We start from the raw sequence: 16,428 nt of genomic DNA on the forward strand, positions 1-16,428 counted from the left end.
GTGAGTTGTATCATAAGTGTTTGGGTTTTTTGTCTTTTAATTTTATAATGGAGCCTTTTGTTCTCCATTGTGGCATTCTGTTCTGGGGAAAGAGATTATTATTAGAGATAGTAATAACACTGGAAGAAAGTTCAGAGGGGGAAGAAAATATCCTGAAGGGGAAAATAATTGAGTAGATCCTACTCGCAGTCAAAGTCTCCTTAGGCTGACCTACACGGCTGCAGAAGTCTTCTCTGAGGTCCGTTTTAGGAGATCCATTTCTATTTTTTATTTATTTTATTTATTTTGATTTGTCAATCGCTTACAAGATAATAGGTATAAGTATATACATAGTTATGAATACATGAAATGGGAACATATAAGAAAAATAAAAGAAACAATAGGACAGGGACGGTAGGCACAATTGGTGTGCTTATGCACGCCCCCTACAGACCTCTTAGGAAAGGGGTGAGGTCAATAGTAGACAGTCTAAGGTTAACGTTTTTGGGGTTTGGGAAAGAAACTACAGAGTCAGGTAGAGTATTCCAGACATTGACCCCTCTGTTGCTGAAGTTGCATTTCCTGCAATCAAGTTTGGTGCAGTTAACCTTGAGTTTGTATCTATTATGTGCTCTTGTGTTGTTATGGTTGAAGCTGAAGTATTCATTGACAGGTAGGACATTGCAATGTATGATTTTATATACCATGCTTAAGTCAGACCGAAGACGGCGTAATTCAAGGTTTTCAAGTTCTAGAATTTCAAGTCTGGTGGCATAAGGTATTCTACAACGAGTAGAGGAGTGGAGAACTCTTCTTGTGAAATATTTCTAGACTTTCTCAACTGTGCTAATATCAGATACGTAATGTGGGTTCCAGACTGATGAGCTGTATTCGAGTATTGGTCTAGCAAATGTTTTGTATGCCCTAGTTAGTAGTGTGATATTACCAGAGAAAAAGCTACGTAGGATTAGGTTAACAACTCTTAATGCCTTTTTGGCTATGGAGTTACAGTGGGCTCTAGCACTTAGATCATTAGAGATGAGTACTCCAAGGTCCTTGACAGAGCTTGGATCATCAACAAGGTCTTGACTATTCAGCTTGTATTTTATTTTCTGATTTTTTTTTGCCAATATGTAAGACAGAGCATTTATTTGTTGAGATTTGAAGTTGCCATTTGTTTGACCATTCTGATACATAGTCAAGATCTTTTTGAAGGGTGGCAGTATTGTCTGTAGTATTGAACAGCTTTACCTCATCAGAGAAAAGAACGCAGTTGCTCTTAATATGATCACAGAGGTCATTTATTTATCTCATAGAACTCTTCTTCATTTTTTTAGAAGGGGAAGCATTTTGATCATTCCCTAAGAAAGTTGAATGAACTCTAATGCCTGCTGAAAGATCCACTGGAGTTTAAAAATAATGGAATCGCTCTACTAAATCTTTGAAGGGAAATTGAATCTGCTTGTTGGCTGGACAACCAGTGAGTAGCATAAGCCACGATTATCCAGAGGATTGGTTCCAGTTGGCATTCAACGGTGGGGCACTTATCTTTTCATCCAAGAACAAAAGATCAACCGATTTTTGTTGTCCCAGGTGTGGAATTAGCAAATGGACCGTATCAAAAAACAAACAAACAAACCTGGCCTACTTATAATAAAAAGGTAGTTATTTCTGTTTCAGATCTTTCTCTTTATTTCCCCCCCACCCCCAACATCGCCTTATCTCCTTGGTCTGAAAGAACGTCAAAGTGCATTTATAAAACCCCGGGCTACGTTTCTTCTAAAACATACGTTGCCATCCCTCCAGGCATCAAAAGATGAAAGGGATCTTGAAATTTAGTCTGAACTTTGGCGGCTCCTCGGGAAAGGCTAACAGAGAAAAAATGGGAGAGCAGGTAATGAAAGGAAGTTCAAAACCTAAAGAATGCTTGAAGGGACAGAGAAGAGAGCCGGAAGGCTATAAATACCGAGTCAATTGCAAAAAAAGGGGGCTCAGATGGATTTCTAAAACAAATTCAGGGTTTGGAGAAACAACAACCATCAGCAGTTTGTGGTAGGAGCTATTCTACCTGATCATGTTTATGTCAACACTTCTGAGAACATTCAAAGGAATTCATTGACATTTCTTAATAGAATAGCCGAATAACTTGAGTTGGAAGGGACCTTGGAGGTCTTCTAGTCCAACCCCTTGCTCAAACAGGGGACCCTAAACCATTTGGGAGAAATTGTTGTCCAGTCTGTCCTTAAAAACCTGCAGTGTTGGAGCACCCACAACTTTTAGAGGCGAGCCATTCCACTAATTAATTGTTTTAATAACTATAAGGAAATGTCTCCTTAGTTCTAGGTTAGATCACTCCTTGCTAAGTTTCCATCCGTTGCTTCTTGTCCTGCCTTCTGGTGCTTTGGGGAATAGCGTGACTGCCCCCTTCTTCTTTGTGGCAGCCCCTGAGATATTGGAATGTGCTAAAACAACCCAGCCAAAGTTCAGGTCTATATTTACTTGCATCCTATAGACAGAATCTTGCCAGATTTAATCTATACCACTCTTTCCCCAATGGATATACCTGGGAGATTCTGGGAGGTGCCTATCCTAATTTGAATTTGAATTTGAATTTTACCTTTGTCGTCATTGCATTCCAAATATACAATGAAATTTGAAAGCTACTCCAGCACAGTGCTCCAAACACCACATCACAATCACACTACAAGTATTTAAAAAATAAAATAATTAAAATAATAATAATAATTAAAAACCTAGTCTAAAACCTATCTAAAACATTTAGTAAGTTAAATAGCTTAAAAATGCCACTATATACATAGGACTACATCACAAATGCGCTGTTTGATTCAAGACAATTATTGCCTTGGAAAAGAAACTGTTTCTCAGTCTATATTAGTCCTCATTTTAAGACACCTATAACGTCTCCCTGATGATAACAGTTCAAAATATGAATGTCTGGGATGAAAATGGTCTGTGGAGATTTTTAGTGCTCTAGAGAGAAGTCTGGTCTTCGCAATCTCTTCCAAAGAAGAAAGAGAGCAACCGATGATTTTTTGTGCTGTGTTTATAATTCTCTGGAGCATCTTCTTATCCACTATAGAGCATCCAGCATTCAAATAATTTCAAATAAAATTCAAATTCACAGTAAGGCTTAACTCCAAATTTGCAGCTCAGTGCAGGATGCCCCAAGCTTAGCAACTTGAAGGTGGGTGGCCTTCAACTCCCAGCATTCCCATGGGTGGAATACCTGGCTGGGGCATGCTGGATGTTGAAGTCCACCCACCTTCAAATTACAAAGCGTGAGAAACACCGGCTGAGCGTCCTGACTCTTGCCGGAGTGAAGGTTCCTGTTTCTGTATTTGTCTCTTGTTCGACCATTGTGTAGAGGCCAAGCACGAAAGGTTGGTTTACGACGTAGAAAGGCAAAGGGTTGTATGTCTCTGGGATCACAAGGGGGAGAAAGAGAGCGGAGTTGGCACCAGCAGCAAAGCCACAAAAAGTTTCTGACCATTTTCTTGACTCCTCCAGGATGGAGGGTAGCTTTCATTCCTGTCCTTCCAACTGCGACAGGAACCAAAAGAACGTTTGTGTTTGGGGATCACGGTGGGTTAGAAAAAGGCAAAGGGAAAAAGAGAGACATGTTCTTTAGAGCTGTCATGCCAATCCTCCTGGGCTGGCTGAAGATTGTTTCTTAGCCCGAGGCGGTTTTACCTTCAGGAGGAGAAAGAATAACGAGCAGTTAAGGGACCTAAAACCCTCCTTTGTTTGGGTCCAATGAACTGACATCAATGGAGCCCCCTTTTCTAGTCTTCCCCGTCGTCGTTGCCTTCGCAGACTCTTAACTAAGAGTGACTTTTGGACAGAAGCAGGCTGCCGCTATGATTCATACGTTTGGTCTTTTCTGAACTTGAGCCTCGCTGACCTGCGAGCCTGTTGGGATACAAGGGCATGAGGTTCTCTCTACATTCAGGCCCTACAGACCCTTGGGTAGATGTTCCTCAACCTCTTTCTCAACTTCCCACGTTGCACAAAAGAGTGCAACGGCTTCCCTTTCTGTGGGACCTTTTCAATTAGCAACGCCCCGCAGGGATTTTTAATCAGATGGCAGCTGTTCAAGTTTCATGTCTTATTTTCTGGTCAGGTACCTTGATGGTTGATATGGAGAGGAAGGCAAGAGACTCACCAAAGTACTAGAGTTGGGATGAAAGGGCTTCCTTTGGGTATCTGGTCATCCAGGTCGTGTTTTTTTTCCAAAGGTGCTTTTTTTCAAGAGGCAGCTGGACTTTCTGTTTTTTTCTCTGAAGACATTTTACTTCTCATCCAAGAAGCTTCTTCAGCTCTGGCTGGATGGTGGGGAATGGAAGGATTGATATTCTTTGAAGACAGCTGGTCATTTGCATCCTTTTAGCGAGTCGTTGAGGCCACGTGGAATAGTTCCAGGAAGTCTCCCTCACCCATTTGCATCACTCAGGTGACCCCTGAGGACACAAGACAAACCTCCAAGTGGCCTCAACGGCTCTCTAAAAGGATGCAAATGACCAGCTCTGTCTGCAAGGAATATGAATCCTTCCCCACCATCCAGTCAGAGCTGAAGAAGCTTCTTGGATGAGAAGCGAAACGTCTTCAAAGAAAAACCAGACTTCCTTCGGGAGGCAAGGATGCTTTGACCGGCCCCTCTGCCTCTTTACTCCCAGATCTCCAAAACTGCTGCAAAGAGAGAGCAATTCTGCAGCAACCTGGGCCAAGCCCATTGGAGCGCAACCCTCGGCTTCTTGCCTGCTCTCGGCTATCCTGATCTAGGAAAGGGCCGCTTCTGAAGGCAACGGGCCTCTTTCATTCCAAGGGGAAGGACGTCCCATCCCTGCAAAGCCAACCACGAAGCGACGGCCCTGCCGAACGAGGAAAGGACTGCATTCAAAGCTCCCCAAAGTTGTCAAGCGGTGCGTTGCGTGACTCCTGATATGCCGAGTTGTCACTTAAAATCTGAATGTGGTGACAGCAGGAGCAGCAATTCCCTCTCCAATCAAGTAAACAGAGTAACACATCTTCCAAGCAGTGGGATACTGGAGGCTCATTTCCATATTAAACGAGGAGAGGCTACATCAATCCTACAGTTAGATTGATATTTTAATCAGAGAAAGTCAGAGAGATACATTGGCGGGCGGCTCCACGGGGGGGGGGTGCGGGGGGGGAATGAGCAAATTGCCCCCAAGAGCTCAGCCTTCCAGGCTCTGTGTGTGTGTGTGTGTGAGAGAGAGAGAGAGAGAGAGAGACTGAGACTTGGGGTACACAACATCTATGCAGGAAGACAGTCGACTGGCACGTGCCTTAAGGAGCGACGTCAGCTGAGTTATGAAGGCGGATGGAGAGTTCGGCATTTTATTTGCACTCCTGGAGCCCGGAGAATGAAGGCTGCAGGCTGCTCCCCGTTATCCCGAGAAGTGGCAGATAGAAAGAATAGACTGGCTTTGGGGGGTCCTTAGTGCTCTCTGAGCCTAGCATTTTCTTGCAGGCCTTTCCTGACCCAAGTAGGTAATATCATCAGTGCTAGAAGGAAGGAGGAGGACAGTGTGGTCCTTGGTGCTCTCTGAGCTTGGTTATTTTCTTGCAGACGTTTCATGACCCAACTAGGGTACATCATCAGTGCTAGAAGGGAGGAGGAGGAGGAGGACTGTGGGGTCCTTGGTGCTCTCTGAGCTTGGTTATTTTCTTGCAGACGTTTCATGACCCAACTAGGGTACATCATCAGTGCTAGAAGGGAGGAGGAGGAGGAGGACTGTGGGGTCCTTGGTGCTCTCTGAGCTTGGTTATTTTCTTGCAGACGTTTCATGACCCAACTAGGGTACATCATCAGTGCTAGAAGGGAGGAGGAGGAGGAGGACTGTGGGGTCCTTGGTGCTCTCTGAGCTTGGTTATTTTCTTGCAGACGTTTCATGACCCAACTAGGTAACACCATCAGTGCTAGAAGGGAGGGTGTTCTATGGAGTGGAGGAGGAGGAATTGGAGGAGGTCTGTGAGATCCTTGTTGCTCCCTGAGCTTTGTTGCTTTCTTGCGGACATTTCATTACCCAACTAGGTCACATCATCAGAGCTCATGCAAGCAGGATTAATGATGTCACCTAGTTGGGTGATGGAACACCTGCAAGAAAAACCACCAAGCTCAGAGAACATCAAAGACCGCAGAGTGCAACCTTGAGCTACAAGTATCCACTCTATTAGTAAACTCATTGTATCACTTCTCGGGTCTTTGTAGACTATTTGGCTTGTCAAAGCAACACTGAAACTGCCCAGCCTCAAGTTGAAACGAATGGCGTGCTCTTAACTAAAAAACCTTCAGCTTTGAGATAAATAAACTCCTTGGAGTCTGTCTCTTCTTGAGCTCTTTGAAGTATTTTTAAAGTCTGGCCTGTCTGGAGAAAAACCCGATTTGAAGATGCTCCTTTGGTCCACTTCCTGTGCCTAGTCATGCGATGCTGACAACGGGGCTAAAGCTACAACATTCACAAACTCATCAATAAAAGCCTCCTTCCTTTCTCCTTTTGATCTCAGCAGCTGCTTCCCCTGTTCTGGGACTGAGTATGTTAAGCCCGTGATTTAATGAGTAGATAGAATAGATGCACAAACTGATCCAAACAGATTTTATTTTGTGACAGAAATAAACGACAAAAGGAATGTCTAAATCAAAATGATTTGGAAAGAAATGGGAGCCTTTTCGTTGTCTTTCATGTAAGCCAAACAAACCCAGAGCAGCATAAATTAAAAAAAAAAACGCTTTCCTAGAATCCTTTTTTTTTTTTTTAAATAAATTGCCTAACTGACTGCTCCAACTTTTTTTTTTCTGTTTTCCTTCTAAGAAAGCAAAAATAGCAAAGGAACTCTAGCAAAAAGATTTAAATAGAGGCAAAGGCTGATCCAAAATGATCTATTAATATGACCGAGATGTTAATTGAGACCATGTTAGGGATTTGTCTATATAGCCTATAAATGTTTATATCCCAATTTTGGAGGTGTAAATTCTTCCAAAGCCAAATACTGTGTACACGTATGTCAAAGTGCTTTTCCAGGGCAGATGGCCCATGAGGGCAGAGTTGTCCCATGAGTGGCAGTTTGCGCGGCAGTCTTTACATGTGCCAACGTCTCTTTTCTGAAACTTTCAAATGACCTTGTGGAGAAGGAGATCAAAGTAATGTCAACTCATACAATATTTCTAGGGTCTTTTTAAGAGTTGCCAACAGAAAGGGAGGGGGGAAGCAGTGCAGCCGCTTGCAAACCGAAACTGCATTCCATAAATGTTTTCAAAGATAGTAACTAGGTGACTGAAGTTTCTGCCGTGCACAATTCTAACTGGAGAGCAGTTTCGGTTTTGCAAGCTGCTGTACTGCTCCCCCCCTCCCTTTCTGTTGGCAACTCTTAAAAAGACCAGAGAAATATTGTATGAGTTGACACAGGGATGCAGTTTGTTAAAACGCTCTCAGGTCAGCTTTCTTGAACATTCGCCAGTTCACACCCTCACACCAACCCTTCATCTTGGCACAATCACAGGCTCCTAAGATATTGCCTGCAGAGCATGTGCCATTAGTCAGGCCAGCTTAAGGAGAGGGAGAAGCACATGAATCAGCCTACCATCGGTGGCGGAGGCTGCGACGAAAGCTGGGAGAAGAGAGAGAGAGAGAGATGAATGGCGCTGAAGGCAGAGAAGGCAGCAATGAGTAAAACTTGTCATTTTGAAAGTCATTAGTGTCCGTGAAATAATGTTAATCTCTTTAACACTAATACATTTTGTTCGCCTTGCACCCTTATTGAATATTTCCTTCCGTCGGTGATCCTTGGCTGCTTTCTAGCAGATACTGTTCATAAAAAGAAATTGCTGCAGAAACGTTTAAGCAGCCAGTTTTACTTTATCATAGCTGGAGTTCTCCTTGCATCCAGGCATTGGCTGCTCTTGTTGTTGGGTCTGAAGATCTGGAAGCGAAGCCAATATACGGCATAGGGAGCCATTGTTGATCTTCCCGCTGGTCTCCTTTGAACCCATTTCCAGCTGCAGTTATTCCTTCTACTAATTTATCAATTATTTTTGTACTCTTAAAAAAAAATTGGTCAGGCTTCAGACGTGGTAATTCTTCCAAGCAAATTTCTTCACCCGTGGACAGAATCTTGCCAAAATAGAACATGCTAACACTGCCATAAAACATACACTCCGGGAACTGTTAAGGAGGAACTATCTTCAGCCTCTTTCTCTCACACAAACTGTCTGAGCTGCATTCTTTATCGATTTCTTCATTGTTTCCCTCACCTATAGACAGAGATCTTGCCAAACTGAAGCAGATTTTGTGCACCATTGAATATCTACTCTGGGAACCATTGAGGAGGAGACTGTCTTCACCCTCTTTCTCTCACACAAACTATCGAAACGTCATTGTCCCTTGCTCCTCTGGAGTACAGCCCCTCCCTCCTGGGAATCCAGACCACATTCCATCATAAAAATTCCAAACACATTGCCTTCCTCAGTTTAATTTGAGTTCCCAGTGAGAAACTACCATTAATGTTTCAGATGTCTGGTATCGCGCAACAGTTGCTGGCTTATTTTGATTGCAGTGCCAGTCATTTTTGATGAACATGTGAAATGCCCTTCCTTCCTTCCTCCCTCCCTCCATCCCTCCCTCTTCATCAGTGTCCTTCACTCCTTGTAAGTAGCTTGAAGTGCTCAGAAGATCCATGAGGTTCTAGGTTCTAGTAGCTTACTCAGAAGATCCATGAGGTTCTAGGTTCTAGTAGTTTGAAGTGCTCAGAAGATCCATGAGGTTCTCCCTAAGAAAGAGAAAAATGCTAGGACCAGTGAACGTCTGAATCGGGCTCCCCTATGTCCATAACTCTTCTTGAAGGGGGGATAACCATTCTCCCCAAACCACTGCTCTTCCCCTAATGCCAATGGCTCTGTTGAGACCTTTGATAGGGTTGCATATCTCCTAATCACTGTATAAACACCAACTAATTAAGTGTATATAACATGCCCCAAAGTATGTTAAAGGAGAATGGCAGCCGAATATGAATTAACTGATCGCTGCTTGATCCCAGGGTTAAACGCTGCCTGGAATCACTAATTATTCTCCCAAGCACGGTGGGCTCCGAGGCCAAGAGAACTTAACCAAGCTCTTTGGAGCTCCGGCTGGAAGGAGGAAGTGGTGGGGGAGTTGGATCCGGTCCCTCTTACCCTCCATCTGGGATCGAGGGATGAGCCGCAGGCAACCGAGCTACGGGGCGGAGTGGGGAGGCGAGACGCAGGCTCCCTTCCTACGCTCTCGTCTCTTGCTCCGCTCAGATCTTATCTTTCCTTGATAATAAGGATAATCAAATCTGCATTTCCTTTTGGAATTTTCATTAAAATTGCAGGACCAGTGATTACACAGCTGCTTAATTTAAATCAGCAGGGATTTTGAAACATGCTCAGATATTTTTTAAATACCGCTCTCCCTTCCTTGTTTACAGTGTTATGATTAAGTGGAATTCTCTGTAGTTGTTTTCAAGCATTAGCCCCTTAAAGGAAAAAAAAAAGAAAGGAAAAAAGAAGATTCTTGCAGTTCCCCTTAAATAAACATTTTTTTGTTATTTAACAGATTAACAGAGTTGGAAGGCACCTCGTAGGTCATCTAGTCCAGGGGTCACCAACCTTTTGGACCTCAGGGACCACCAAGCTCATTATTTTAAATCCCGCGGACCACTAATATGAATTTTGACTGACGGTGGCTTGTTGACATTTTCCCAGGGTCTCTACAAAAAGCAGCAGAGACCCTGGGGAAATTCTCCCCAACACACACACACACACACACACAAATTTATGTATCCAACCTGATTTGGTTGTTTTGACCAAGAATTGGTGAGACCCAAACACAAGGAATGTTTTCAGAAGGAGCATTAAACTTGTGCCCCAAACTGGAGGTGTAATTGGTAATACAGCTAGTTCCCAACTTACAACTGGTTGCTCCAACTATTGTAAATACATGCCAATAGCCAAGTGCCCAAATTTTGACCACATGGCCACGGGGATGCTACCACAATCATAAATACAAGGACCGGTTGGAAGTCAGTGTTGTAACTTTGACCGTTTGCCAAATGAATAGAAATAGCATTTAGACAACCGCATCAAGATCGAACTTTAGGCTCTGAGCAGAGTTTGGCTGCAATACGGCACTTTAACCGCTAGGGGTCTTAAATGGTCATAAGTTGGGGACTACCTGCATTTATGTTTTGATTTAATTTGTCGCAAATCAGCCACATGTGGCATATTAGATAACGGCGTACAATTGAGTAGAGAATGACACCAGGAATTGATTGACGTCAAGTCTCTTCATTTGGTTTCTGGTAGCTAGCCACTCTGCCACCTGTAGCAAAGAATAATCCTTTGAGCAAAAGCGATTTTTTTTTAAAAAAAAGTACTTAATCTGCTTTTAATTCCTGCTTTTTTATCCCTCTCCTTTCTCTTTGGTCTTATCATTTAGAAAGATTTTGCTTTTTTGCTTTTCTTGGACAGGGTGGAGGAAGTTCCAGCTGTTGTCATCATTTCTATTCCTCCACCTGGGTCCAAATGAAGAATTCATTACATTTCAAATGAGAGCCTTCACTGTATACATTAGCATGTTTTAATCATCTTGCCACGATTCCTGTCTCCCAACCCCCAATCCACCCCCCCAAAAAAAACAGAGGGATTGGAAGAAAAATGAAGATTTAAAACTCTTGTCTTGCCGAAAGCAGGCAGATTGGCTTCGAAATAACTCCATCAATAAAAGATGAGCTCCGAAAAACCTTCTCCTTTCTTGAAAGTATTCGGGGCGGGGGGAATTAGGTTTTTTTAAGCCCACTGTCAAAAAATTAATAATACATACAGCATGTAAAATGGTTTAGCCCCCTACAGCCTTATACAAATATATCTTTCCCTTGTAAATGTGACATGAGTACTGGGATGCTCCATCGTTTATCCCAAGGGGATGTTATGTGTCGATGTGCGTAGTAAACCTCTAGGTAATTAGAAAGTGTATTGCTACTTCAAACGAGAAGGACAAACAGCAACAAGATGGATAGACACAGCTGTGGAAGGGATGGGCACATTGTTGGAAGAGCTGATCATCGTGGAGAGAAGATATCTATGTGCTCGCTAACAGTAACGATGGTTCGATGGCATGTAATCAATCAATTAGTCCTATTTAGCAATTCGTGATTTAGCCAAGGCTGTCTGAGGATCTCACAATCCATATTCTTTCAATTAATCAAGATTTTGAATGGCGTCACAGCTGAGGGAAGGCATCCTTTTTTTAAAAAAAAAATCTTCTCTTGCTGTAAAATATCTAGAAAACTGCTAGAAAATACGGCTTTAAAATACCAAAAGGAGTTAAAATGTTGTTTCATAGCCTTCATGTTCTAACCAGGTGCCCGATGCGTATTCTTAAAATGTGACCTCTTGTGGTCTTCCCTTTCCAACTTTAATTTCTGCTGGGTTGGAAGATAACATGGGGGATGGATGTTCTTCTGGGGACAACTCATTCTACTGAGTATGTCCTGTTTTCCAAATGTTCATCAGACAAAGTCTTCAGTCTTCACTTATGATCTTCACTTATGATCTTCGGTCTCTGGTCTTCAAACTTCAGTTATGATCTTCAGTCTTTGGTCTCTGGTCTTCAGTCTTTAATTTGTGGTCTTCAGTCTTCAGTTTATGATCTTCAGTCTGTGGTCTTTCATTCCATGATGACGATGAAGGCTATCAACCTTATTCGATCCACAGTCACAAGGTTGAGGCACTTGGAGTTCTCTGCTGCCTCTCATCTACCCTTAAGATCTCCGAAGAATCACCAGCTGTGTTCACAGTCATAAGCGCACCAACATGCCTACCGTCCCTGTCCTATTGTTTCTTTTATTTTTCTTATATGTATCCATGTGTTCATAACTATGTTTTTACTTATACCTATTATCTTGTAAGCGATTGACAAACCAAATAAAATAAATAAATAAAAAAACCAGCCATTCTGGGCAGTTAACAGATCTGCTAATGCTGCTTCTGCTGAAATTTCTGTTTGAAGAGAATCAACTTTTCATTGTTGATTCAATCAAATATATATATCTTCTGCCAGCCCAGTATCCTCTCAAGTTTGTTCCTTGATCTTTCTGTGCTTAAAAGAAGGTTACATTTCCCCCCACGCGGCCTGGGGTAAAGCAAGGACTAAGTCTTTCACCCGTGAAAAGCATACCAAGATTGGCTTCCTTCTCCACACTCCGGTTTCTTGGGCAATTGTCATCTTCCCTCTCGACCAAACGTGGCTAGTCAATTCCAGTGTGTGGGCCTGAGGGGATTCCTTCCTCGCCCCGTGGTGTTTGTGGTATTTGACACAGTCTCCTTGTGCCCACCCAGGTCATTTGTTCATTGCTTGATATAAACCAGTGTTCTGCTTCAGCTCAACCACGAAAAGACTTCTGAGAAGACTGACAAATATCATTAATAATGATTCATGGCACAGGAGGAAGAGGGCTTAGACAGGAGGATGCGAAAGCAGAATTCAGCACTTGTTTTTGTTTACGAGGGAAAATTGCAAGGATTCCCTTGGGTCCTTTTCTTTCTAACGTTTGACCTCATGAGCAGGAGAAATTCAAGTTGAAAGAGGTGAAGAAAGTTCTTTGTTCCTTCCCTTTGTCCACACTGCCATTGTCTCTACACAAAGCTGCTGAATGAATGGATTTGGAGATCCGGTTCCAATAACCAGCAAGGCAAAAATTGTCTTAATTTGATTTAAATGGTGTTCTTGGAACATTGAACCTGACTTTGGGAATGGATGATACATCAGATGGAAGGTAGGACACCCAAGGTCCACCCTCAAAGGCTGGAGAGGCCGTGAATTTGTCTAGCTCTGCACAGGAATGAGCGCCTTGATTTTCTTCTTCCTTAAGGAGCAGACGGGTCGTTTGGGGAATCTCATTCAATCCACCAATATTTTTTCAGCACTCCTTTTCTTGGTAGATCTTTTGGGGGAATTGCTTGTGGTGGGCATTTTTGTCAGGTGCAAAGAACCAGGAACTCAGTTCAAAGCACAGAAAAGTTTAGAATTGCTACATATACGTGAGAATCTGGTCAACTAACAGCAAGCACTAAACTGGAGCTAGATAAGAGTCAACGGAATTCATGGAAGGCTGGACTTGGGTCTCTTGTGGCGGCTCAATAATTCCAAACTGATGGCTTGCTTAACTCCGCCTTCCAGCACAGCTTGCTCATCTCCTACAATTTTCTTTTCTAACTCAGCATCAAAAGCCTTTTGGGAGGAGGTGTTGAGGTCTTTCAAACTTCCTTGAGTACTGGTACTCCAACATCTATTTTCAAAGCAAGTTCAGCCTTGGATAATAAATTCTGTTGATGATAGAAGGAGGATAGATAGATAGATAGATAGATAGATAGATAGATAGATAGATAGATAGATAGATAGATAGATAGATGATAGATAAGAGAGAATGAGAGAGAGAGAGAGAGAGAGAGAGAGAGAGAGAGAAATTATTAATCCTTTGCAATTCATTCAGTTTAAATAAATATTCCTGTTATCCAAAATTCAGTTATCAGCAGAATAATGTCCACGTTAAGAGATGGACCACACAATTTGCTAGACAAGAAAGGAAGCCTATACTAGAAGGGAACATAACTTTATTTGCGTTTCCTCCATTTCTAAGTACAAACTCAACTGAGAACAGCTTCCCCAGTAAAACAAGATTGCTTCTAGCTATGTCACAGCTCTACGTGTCCAACCACTAGATCATCCCGTGCCTGACGTGATTAATCTATCAATTAAAAGAGCCAAAGCTTGCTATCAGAGCCGTAAATTAAACCAGACTCCACATGGTAGCTATTAAAGGATAGTTCTCAAAATTCCCAGCCTGAAATGCAATTCATCTTCTCATCCCACATTCTGCCCACAAGAAAGTTGATGGAAGGATTTTTCCCCCTTCTTTTTCTGTAGCTATTTGTAGGTGGTTGCTGGTTTGTGGCTTAATTTATCTACCCCCCCAAGAGTTGCAGAGGGACAAGGAAGTCTCATCAATGCTACATCTCTTTCCTCCCCAGCTTGGATCCTGGGGTGTCATCAAATGGTAATCTCTTTGGGTAGATAATTGTACTTTTTCAGATCGTGTTTATGAAAGGTGACAAACTGTTTGCTCGAAAGAGATGTTAATAACATGGAAATGTCTCTTGTTTGAAAGTCGGCACAGAAATTATCTAATGCGTCTCTTGAAAGCCAGCCTTGCCTCTGCTGTTAGATGTAAGGAGGGAATCTTCTCATTTGCATATAATTTCAGGTCTGGCTTGTCATCTTTTGTGCAAAGCAAACAATTTCTTCTGCCACAGTGGAGCTTCTAGCCTGTCCAAGCGTTTTGTCTTCACATGTTCTCCACCGAGTAGAAGAGGTGGAGCTGGGAAACTGATGGATCCAATATAGTTATTCATCAAAGAGGGGTCAACTTATTCTCCAAACCACCAGAAGGCAAGACAAGAAGCAACGGATGGAAGCTAACCAGGGAGGGAAGCAACCTGGAAATAAGGAGGGACTTCCTAACAGTGAGGACAATTAACCAGTGGAACGACTTGCCTCCAGAAGTTGTGGGTGCTCCATCACTGGAGGTTTTCAAGAAGAGACTGGACAACCACTTGTCTGGAATGATACAGGGTCTCCTGCTTGAGCAGGGAGTTGGACTAGAAGACCTCCAAGGTCCCTTCCAGCTCTACTTGAATTGATTGATCTTTAGAGATTCTGGCTCATCAGCCTTGGCCATGCTCTCATGGTGGGAAGAAGACCTTTGAGGCCAATGTTGGTGGAGATGGCCTACTTTGCTCTATACACCTTCTGAGTCAATGCATGGACAAGAGTTTCCAACGTTAAGTCTGTGGCGTTACGTCAGTTTTGAGGAAAATTGAGATTATAGAGAGAGAGAGATAGTCAAGTTTCTTTAGAAGTCAACTTCCCCACCCATTTTCTCTTGTAACTCATACCCTGAGGAATGTTGGGGTTAATTCTTGTGGGCTGAGAAACTCAATATAGGCACTCCTGAACTTACAACCATTTGTTTAGTGCCTGCTACATTCCCCATGTGAGTGTTCCAGGTAACAAACTCCAACCCAATCCACTCTGAGACAGGCATTTCCTCAAAGTTCCATTTTATTAGAGTTGTCATATTGGCACATCTGGGAAAACACGAATCGGAGAGTTCCTGTCCCAATAGAAAGTCAAAGATCCACCCCCTTCACCCACCAGTCCATCACATGGCCCAATCAAACATCGTCCCAACTGGAGCCATTCCTCCAGACACTCCTCTCCAGGTGCAGGGCGACTTGTCCTTGATTCTCTGAGAAAAGAATGTTGTTGAGTCTATAATCTTCTACCTCTCTACTAAATTCCCCCCTCCCAAATTCCCAGGCAGAAAAATGTGGTGGCCTCGAAGCTTCTAAATAAAATATGGCTTCCAAGGCTAACACCCCATTTTATTGAAGCCCCCCACCCCACCCCAAACCTGCTTCTGAATGATATCAGGTGCTCTTCAGATCTCTAAATGAAGGACCGTTCCTCACACCCTCAAGGTCTCCAATCACCAAATGCAATTTCTAAACAGCTTGTCTCGGTGCACGTGTTTGAGAGATAATTTAAAAAGGCACTTTAACTGTATACCACCGTGAGTCATAACAGAAAACTTCAATTTGCTGTTACTCTTGCATTGTTTGCTGGGTTTTTTTTTCCCTTTTAATATGAGCGGAATTTTTCTTTTAAAATGAAATTGTCGGAAATGAATGGCTATTTTGCTTACCTCTCCAAAGCCCCGTCTATTGAGAGCTTACCTGAATTTCTAGCTCTGTCTCCTACCAATTGCTTTTCCTATTGATGGCTACAAAAAAAAAAATGTGTCTATACAAAACAATTGGCTGAATTTCTTCTCTTTCCTTTTTTTTCTCTCCCCCCACACACACATAATATGTCTATGATGATAACATTGGAAAACCTCAGAAGCCCTGGAAAGCACACTGGTGACAATAAAACATACAATTGCATTAAATGTACATTATTAAATGCACTTCCTTTACTACACCCAAAGGGCTTTGTTAAGAAACAAAACAATGTGAATATGTGTATGTTTGGGAGGAGCTATGATTATAACCAACAATCTTCTACTCACAATTTGTGGGCCTTACGAGCTTGTTTTGTGTCATACATCAGCTCCAAAACCCACCTACTTTGGTTTAATCTGATAGTGTTGAAGTTCCCAAATAACTTAAGAAGTTGAAGGCTAGTCTAGAGAAGAGAAGGACCAGGGGAGACATGAGAGCAGTCTTCCAATATTTGAGGGGCTGCCCCAGAGAGGAAGAGGGGGTCAAGTTACTTTCCAAGGCCCCTGAAGGCCAGACAAGGAACAATGGATGGAAACTGAAGAATGAGA

General features: G+C 42.7%; 1 protein-coding gene across 3 annotated transcripts in view; it reads left to right on the forward strand.

Annotated features, from left to right (window-relative positions):
- MAD1L1 (mitotic arrest deficient 1 like 1) overlaps nt 1-16,428 on the forward strand; it is a 301,718-nt gene that overhangs the window by 191,273 nt on the left and 94,017 nt on the right. Inside the window, exon 17 of one of the 3 annotated variants that reach the window (XM_087942215.1) lies at nt 1,317-1,649. The exons of the other annotated variants lie outside the window; for them this stretch is intronic. Within the exon in view, the coding sequence (XP_087798341.1) occupies nt 1,317-1,333 (17 nt within the window). The 3' untranslated portion in view covers nt 1,334-1,649. Of the gene's footprint in view, nt 1-1,316; nt 1,650-16,428 lie in introns of those variants that run through there. 3 annotated transcript variants of the gene reach the window in all.

The sequence above is a fragment of the Notechis scutatus genome, chromosome 12 (genome assembly GCF_049901735.1).
Source record: "Notechis scutatus isolate UNSWTSFEM ecotype Mainland chromosome 12, rNotScu1.2, whole genome shotgun sequence".
Classification (NCBI taxonomy): domain Eukaryota; kingdom Metazoa; phylum Chordata; class Lepidosauria; order Squamata; family Elapidae; genus Notechis; species Notechis scutatus.